Source organism: Ictidomys tridecemlineatus, unplaced genomic scaffold, assembly GCF_052094955.1.
Source record: "Ictidomys tridecemlineatus isolate mIctTri1 unplaced genomic scaffold, mIctTri1.hap1 Scaffold_66, whole genome shotgun sequence".
NCBI lineage: Eukaryota > Metazoa > Chordata > Mammalia > Rodentia > Sciuridae > Ictidomys > Ictidomys tridecemlineatus.
This window is the reverse complement of record NW_027524621.1, coordinates 1,073,338-1,081,785: the sequence shown is the minus strand read 5'-3', so window position 1 is coordinate 1,081,785 and position 8,448 is coordinate 1,073,338. Positions and strand designations below refer to the sequence as shown.

General features: G+C 59.4%; 1 protein-coding gene across 1 annotated transcript; it reads left to right on the top strand.

Moving 5' to 3' along the window:
- Window positions 1–445: 445 nt before the first annotated feature.
- Window positions 446–8,446, top strand: LOC144374361 (obscurin-like). Its single transcript, XM_078037215.1, is given in 16 exon segments — window positions 446–489; window positions 739–857; window positions 1,125–1,322; window positions 1,949–1,981; window positions 2,214–2,304; window positions 3,141–3,201; window positions 4,031–4,153; window positions 5,008–5,208; window positions 5,359–5,438; window positions 5,825–5,901; window positions 5,904–5,976; window positions 6,834–6,990; window positions 7,378–7,494; window positions 7,585–7,749; window positions 7,885–8,043; window positions 8,231–8,446. Coding segments are annotated over 16 exon segments (1,914 nt in total).
- Window positions 8,447–8,448: the final 2 nt, after the last annotated feature.

Here is an 8,448-nt window from a genome sequence, read left to right as displayed (position 1 = left end):
TTCAGCTCCCACTGGCCCCAGGCCCAGAGCCCCACCTCCCAACCATCCTGCTGGGGTAGCGTCTCAGCATGGGCACTCTGGGGACTCTCGCTTGGCCCACAGTGGTGGAAGTCCAGCTTGTTGCCCCTTCTTGGCCAGAAATTCAAGTCTCTTTCTCTTGGTTTTGAGGCTTGTGTCTCCAACCTCTCATGCCCTGGTGGGATGGAACCAGAAGGTTCTGCCACTGTCCCTGTCTGCTGTTTCTGGAGACTCAGGTCATATGACATTTTGTGCTGGGCCTAAGAGGCTTGCAGTTAGTTATTGGTGTGGAAGAACGAGGCTGGGAACAGCAGGGGTGGGCAGGCCCAGGAGGGCGCGTCCCCCTGAAATCCCAAAGTCCTGAGCCTCCTCCACTCACTTTTCCTCCCCAGTGACCAGCACAGACTACGACACTGCCGCAGACGCCATGGAGACCTCATCCTACTTCAGTGCCCAGGGATACCTGTCTAGGTGGGGCCACACAGACAGCGGCCCAGGGCCTCCCGGGAAGTGGTGATCTGGGCTGGGTGGCTTAGATCGACTTTCCCAAGCCTGCAGCTTTCAGTCAGACCCTGGCCGTTTCTGTCCCTCTGCTCCTCCACTCAGCATACAGGGAACCTCAAACCTATCCGCCTCTGACCTTCACCCCGTGGGCCCTCCTGCCTGGACCCTCAGCCTGCTCCACTTTATGGCTACTCCCTTATTTGTCTTTTTTGCCAGCCGGGAGCAAGAGGGAACCGAATCAGATGAAAGGCAGCTGCCCCAGGTGGTGGAGGAGCTGAGGGACCTCCAGGTGGCCCCTGGTACACGCCTGGCCAAATTTCAGCTCAAAGTGAAAGGTGAGGTGCTGGGGAGTGGGCACCATAGCTGGAGGGAGGCCAGGAGCTGTCTCCCATTGGTTACACATGGGAAGGGCCTGACCAGTGGAGGTCAGGAGGTCATGTGTGCCTGCTGCTGGGCAACAAGAGGCTGCCACCCCACCCCCACACCAGAGGCTCGCTGGCCTCTGAGCAACCTCTTTTCTGGGCCTTTGTCTGTCTCCCATCGAAAGAGCATAGTGCCCATTGAGAATGGTCATGTGCTGACCACTCTCCTCCATGGGGTAGGCTACCCAGTCCCCAGATTGTACTGGTTCAAAGATGGCCAGCCCCTGTCTACATCTTCCCACATTCGCATGGCTGACAAGAAGACACTGCACACCCTGGAGATCGTCTCTGTCACCCGGGAGGACGTGGGCCAGTATGCAGCCTATATCAGCAATGCTGTTGGTGCTGCCTACTCATCTGCCCATCTGCTGGTCCGAGGTGTGTGCCCTGAAGGAGTGAGCAGTGCCACATGTACTGCATGCCAGGCCCCATCAGGCCGGGGCCCAGCCCATTGCCCTATGCACAGTGGCACAGATGGCAGAATTGCCCCACAGGAGCGGGTGCCCAGTGGGGCTTGGACGCCCTGAGTGATGAGCAGGCTCTTGGGGGAAGCGGACGAACACTTGGCCCAGCAGACCTGCACAAAGCCCCAGTGGCAGCTCTGACAAGAAAACTCCTGTGTCTTTATTTTCCCAAACGTTCTGAGCACTGAGAGCTGACTCCTAGTTTGACCCATACTGGTCCTGCGGAGAGACTGTTGCTGGGTCCTCCTCCTGCCTCTCAGGGTGCAGCCCCAGCTGCCATCTCCCAGTGCCCATGTGGTTCTAGGCGGGGCCCCAGATTCCCAGTGGGCACAGGGAGGGTGGGGATGTCACACGGATGTACACTGGAGTGTGAGTTCTTTGGCCTCCCGGCCAAAGTTTCAGGCAGGGTAATGGACCTTTGACCATGGGTGGGGCCATGCCCAGGTCCCCCCACTGGGCAGTAGGACAGGACCTTCCCACATGTAGGGAAGCAAGGGAATCTGTGCATGCTGCACATCTGACTCCCTCTGCACTTTTCAGGTCCTGATGAACCAGAAGAGAAGTCAGCATCAGGTGAGATGGCCCTGTGGGCAGACAGAGGCTGGGTGGATTGTGGGCGTGAGGCCAGAGTGGACCAGCCCTGGGCCTGGTAGCGGTGGAGGTGCAGGAAGAGGGCTCTCTGGGGCCACAGGCACAGGTCGCAGAGAACTACCTGGGGTTCCCAGAACAAGGACATCAGGACGTGGGAGCTGAAGGAGGGGTGCCGGGTGTCTCCATGGCTGTCCTTGCTCTCCCAGATGTGTGTGAGCAATTGGTGCCACCCCGCATCCTGGAGAGGTTCACCCCCAAGAAAGTGAAGAGGGGCTCCAGCATCACATTCTCGGTGAAGGTGGAAGGTGGGCATCCTCACTCCCCGGAGAAAGATCACCCCCCCCAGAGTCCCCATGCCACCCTCCCACAGTCCACCCATGCCACCCTGCATGGCCTCCTGCTCCACCCCTCATATCACTCTTGCCAAGCACCCTCTTCTGGAGGCCCATAGCCAGTGGGGCTGTGTACCCACTGAGCCCTCTCCTGCCCACAGGATGCCAGGCCCCCACCATACACTGGCTCAAGGAGGAGGCCGAGAGAGGCGTGCTGTGGATTGGCCCAAACACCCCAGGCTACACTATGGCCAGCTCTGCTCAGCAGCACAGCCTGGTCCTGCTAGATGTGGGCCGGCAACACCAGGGCACCTACACGTGCATTGCCACCAAGGCCGCTGGCCAGGCCCTCTGCTCTGCCAGCCTGCATGTCTCAGGCAGTGAGTAGGGAGCCTGGGTGTGGTGAGGGACCAGCTTGGGATGTATGGCCTTCACCCACCTCTGATCCTTCGCCTGCAGAGCCCAAGAGCAGTCTGGGCCCAGTGGTGCAGGCCAGTTTGGCCTGGAACCTCAGCCCTGCCTGCATGGTGCACAGATGGCCTGCAGGCCCTGCCCAGAGCCCTCTGTTCAGCCCCTCTGAGCGATGGTGCTTGGAGGGCAGGCCTGTCCCCCAACCCCATGGGTGACCAAGTGCTGAGAGTGGACAGGGAGGTGGGCGCTTAGGCACAGACCCTTGCCAGGGCTTCTTAGGGACAGTGCAGGCAGGACCCCCAGGGTGGTCTAGATGTCCTGGGTAGGGGTCCCAGCCCAGGACTCAAGGTATCGGAGTACAGGACTGGTCCTGACAGCTCCCCTGGATCTCTGGACAGTGCCCAAGGAGGAGGAGCAGGAGAAGATGAAGGAGGCTCTCATTTCTACCTTCCTACAGGGGTGAGTGGGTGCCCTGACTGACTTACCCAGTGGGCTAGGGTGGTGTAGCCCTGTGGGTGGCCACCCCCTTCCCTGTGCAGCTTCTCCACACTATCAAATGAAGTTTTTATGGGCCCCTTCTGGTGTGGAGCCACTGATTGTGGTGTCCTGGCCCCTAGGCCCCCCTCTATGGGGAGCAGAGTGGTGGGGTCCAAGCTGGGCTTGCAGGACACCCCTCCTCCCCTCAGGACCACCCAAGCCATCTCAGCACAGATGTCAGAGTCTGCTGGTCTCACCGGCCTTGCTGGGCAGAGGAAAGGTATGCCCGGGTTGGGTGCAGGGGAGGCCGCCCTTTGGACCTGAGCAGCCTGGGCTCTAGGTTCCTGTCCTCTCATGGCCAGCTCCCAGCTCTGGTTGGAGTCAGAGCTATTTCTGACCTCTGTGGTCAGGGGGCCCATGCCCAGTGGGCTATGTTAAGAAGAGCCACAAAGTCACCTCGGCCCCCACAGCCCCAACCCTGCCTCAAGCCTGATGCCAGGCTGGACCCTGCCCAGCCCTGTCCTCAGCTCCCTCACCATCTGCCTGCAGCCCTGCCTGCCACCTGCTGCCCCTTAGCTGTGCTTGCCATTCTCTGGCCACTTGCTGCCTCTTCTGTCCAGACCCGCTCCCTTCATTCTCATCCCTGGTCACAGGCTCTGCATCCTGCTGACCTCACTGGTCTCTTCCTGCTGGCACCACCTCATGGTCTCCCTGCCAGGGCCTGGTCTCCTGCTCACCATCAGCCCCAAGGAGAATTGCAGTGAACTTTTGGGGGAAGCATGACCCCACAGTGTTGTGTTTGTTCCCCCAGGGGAGGCCCTGGTGGCTGAGGAGGCCCATAGCCACCTGTCCCTCACTGAGGTGGCTACAGAGGAATTCCTACAGAAACTCACCTCCCAGATCACTGAGATGGTGTCGGCCAAGATCACACAGGGTGAGGGGGCCAGGATGGGACCCCCCCAACCACAGGGGAGGCTGGGACCCTGTGTCCTCACATGGGGCCTAGCTAGGACTCTGTGCCTGGGAGCCCTGGAGACTGGCTGGGTGGTAGGCAGTAGGGGGACAGCCTTCCAGGGACATCACAACTCTTGTGTTCGCCCAGCCAAGCTGCAGGTGCCTGGAGGTGACAGTGATGAGGAGTCCAAGACTCTGTCTACCTCCCCCCGGCATGGCCGGTCGCGGCCCTCCTCCAGCGTCCAGGAGTCATCCTCAGAGTCAGAGGATGGGGACTCCCAAGGAGAGGTGGGTGGGCTAGGACCCTTAGGAACAGGGCTTGGGGCCTGACTTGCTGAAGAGACAATGGGGGGCTGCAAGGGCCTGGTGCTACCAAGGAAGGGACATCACCCCCAGAGACACCAAGGGACACCAGAGGTTAGAGCAGAGGGCATGGTCTCTGCACGTGGGTTCCTGCAGAGCACTACCTCTGGTGTCACTCTCACTGCCATCTGTGAAGAGTGCACCTTTGCCTCCAGAGCCCACCACCTCTTGGGTTGCAGGGGGCAGTGGGCAGCAAGGCGCTGTGAGCAACCACAGTCTAGGCGCCCATCCACATTGGCAGGAGCCAGCCCTCTCACTGCCATCTGTGCAGAGTGACCCTGGGGGCTCCTGCCCTGTGGCCCTGGACTGGGTACCTCTTCAACCCCTGGACTCAGCACCCTCCCCTCTGTGCTCTTGGGGGTTTTAGGGGGTTGGGAGAACCTATCCCTCCTCAGAGGTGGGGGGCAATGGGGGGCCTTGGCAGGCCTCACCCCTCTGGCCCCAAGACTTAGGCCCATTTCTCTTTATCAGATCTTTGATATCTATGTGGCCATGGCCAACTACCTACCCCTGGGGGCCGAGCAGGATGCCATCACACTGCGGGAAGGCCAGTATGTGGAGGTCTTGGACTCAGCCCACCCACTGCACTGGCTTGTGCGCACCAAGCCCACCAAGTCCAGCCCCTCCAGGCAAGGCTGTGTGTCACCAGCCTACCTGGACAAGAGGCTCAAGGTATGGTAGTCCGGAGCTGGGGGAGGGTGCCAAGGCCCTGGGATCCTGGCCCTTCGCCAGAGAAACCTGGAAGTAAGGGACAGGAGCCCGGTGGCCACAGAGGAGGTGGAACAAACTGGTGCCCTGGAACAAACTCCTGTTTCTCAATAGCTGTCTCCTGAGTGGGGGCCCAGTGAGGCCCCCGAATTCCCCGAGGCCGTGTCCGAGGATGAGTACAAGACCAGGCTGAGGTATGTGTTGGGGAGGGTTGAGAGTGGAGCCACAGCTGGCTGCTGGGCCTCAGGGGCCAGCTGGCGTTCTGCCGTGCTTCTTCATGGGGGACCTGTGCTTGCTGAAGCTGTGTGAGCCTCCTTAGGTCACGGTCCTGCCCCTGGTTTCTGCAGCTGTGCCCTCCCAGAGCCTCATTCGGGAGGGCTTCCTGGGGAAGAGGTGGTGCCCTTGCTCCACCACCTACCCACTTTCTGAAACTGGGTGACAGGCTCCTGATCACAGGAACCCCATTTAACTGCAGTGCAAGGGAGCAAGCTCTCCATGTATCCCTAGTCCCCATGTGGAGACTAGGGACAGTGGGAGCAGGGCAGCTGCTGGGCACTCCCTGATGCCACTCTTCCACCAGTTCTGTCATCCAGGAACTGCTGAGCTCAGAGCAGACCTTCGTGGGTGAGCTTCAGTTCCTCCAAAGCCACTACAAACAGCGCCAGCAGCCGTGGCCAGCCAGAAGGCAGTCATTTTTCGCAATGTACAGGACATCAGTCGCTTCCACAGCAGGTAGGCAAGGCCACACACATACATGTGAGGTGCACGCACAGCTGTGGGTCAGGCCTCGTGGAGGGTGACACTCAGCAGCTGGGGTAGGAACTCGATTTACCCATGGGCACATCCCACTTGTGTGATGCCCCAGTGACAGACGCTCGCCATATGGGTTGAAGGCTGAAGAATACCTGCTACCCATGAGCACTCACACAGGCCCATGTGCATGCACATGAATGTACACGGGCACACGGGAAGTCCCATGTGCACACCACATATGCTCACGCACCCAGCCTCAAATGTGCATGGACATGTGCTTGATATGTGTGTGCACATAGTGTACATGTGTGCACACATACATATGTGATTCCTGTACAAAAATGTACATACATGCTGGATACACATAGATATGTGCACTCACATGCATGCTGATCTCCATGCACATGTACTCTTGCACACTCACACAAGCATTTGAGTGCATGTGTGTGCCATGCGCACATCCACAGACACATTCAGGCAAACACATGCACACATATTATACACACATGCCACACATGCATGGTCATATCTGCACACTTGTGTATACATGCACAGCCACATGCATACACACATGCACCCACACACGTGCACATGTACATGCATGTACCCACATATACATGCTCACGTACTACACATCTGCACACTCGTGGGCAAGTGTACATACCCATGCACTTCTGTACGTGCCCACATGTCTGCACACCCAGCTTAGTATACTCAGTCTCACAGACCCAGAACCCACTCCTGGGCAAGAACCATAGCCTCTCAAGGACAGGGCCCAGGACTGGGCTGTGAGCTGTGCCTGACCCTGTCCCTGACCCTGTCCCTCTCTGTGGCAGCTTCTTGCAGGACCTGCATCGCTGTGACACAGATGATGATGTGGCCATGTGCTTCATCAAGAACCAGGAAGCCTTTGAGAAGTACCTGGAGTTCCTGGTGGGCCGTGTGCAGGCAGAGTCCGTGGTTGTCAGCACGCCCGTCCAGGAGTTCTACAAGGTGCCCATGCCTGGCTCCATGGCGTTGGCCACGGTACCCCTCCCTGGCTACTCCCAGGCCTAGTGCTGGCCTTGACTCCCACCAGAAAACTCACTGACCTGAAAGTCCCCTGAGGCTTAGCCCTTGTCCTGTGCTCATGGCCTTAGTTCATATTCCCTGATCTCTTTCCCCACAGTCCCCAGGGACCCTTGAGCCCTGTAGCTTTGTGCTCCTGGGCTGGCCACTTCACTGCCCAAGTTCTGTGCATGCGTCCGGCTAGATGGTAACACAGCCATTGTCCAGGTTCAGGGCCAGGTGTGAGAGTGCCCCTGGGATGTCCTCTACTGTCAGGATGCCCTAACTGGAGCTGTGCTTTCTTGCCTGAAACCCGCCCTGTGGTGCCTACAGAAATGCACTGAGGAGATGCTGTCTGCTGGGGACCCCTCGCAGCCACTGCCACCCCCACTGCAGCACTACCTGGAGCAGCCGGTGGAGCGGGTGCAGAAGTACCAGGCTCTGCTCAAGGTGGGAAGCCCTGTCCTGCCCCAGCCCTGAATGTCCAGGCCAGGCCTTGGGGCTGAAGCGGTCTGGGTCCTGACCCTTGGTCTGCCTCAGGAGCTGATCCACAACAAGGCGCGGAACCAGCAGAACTGCGCCCTTCTGGAGCAGGCCTACGCAGTCGTGTCAGCGCTGCCCCAGCGTGCTGAGAACAAGCTGCACGTGTCCCTCATGGAGAACTACCCTGGCACCCTGGAGGCCCTGGGGGAGCCCATCCGCCAGGTGGGGGGACTTGCGTCTGCTGCCATGTGGTGGGGTGTGGCTTTTGTGGGTGCTGGGCTCATAGATGACCCTGGGGTCTGCGCCCAGGGATGGAGCCAGGCAACCACAGTCCAACCACATCTACTCACACCCCAGGGCCACTTCATTGTGTGGGAGGGAGCACCAGGAGCCCGAATGCCTTGGAAGGGCCACAATCGCCATGTCTTCCTGTTTCGGAACCACCTGATGATCTGCAAGCCCCGACGAAACTGGCGCACCGACACCTTCAGCTATGTGTTCTGGAATATGATGAAGGTCTGTGGTGCCAGGGGCTGGGGGTGTCATGCAGGCCAGTGGAGGTTTCCCTGTTCCTGGGCTCCAGGGTGGCCACTGGAGCAGAACTTGCCATTGTTCTGGGATGACCTGGGCATAGCCCTACTGGACCCTGTCTGTCTAGGGATGCTTAGCTCTGTCCTCCCACTAATGTTGCACCCCTCAACAGCTAAGCAGCATCGACCTGAACGACCAGGTGGAAGGGGACGACCTTGCCTTCGAGGTGTGGCATGAGCGGGAGGACTCTGTGCGCAAGTACCTGCTGCAGGCGTGCACAGTCATCATCAAGCACTCCTGGGTGAAGGAGATCAGCAGCATCCAGCAGCGCCTGGCCCTGCCTGTGTGGCGTGAGTGTCCCTGGTGCTGTGCTGGTGTGGGGACCTGAAC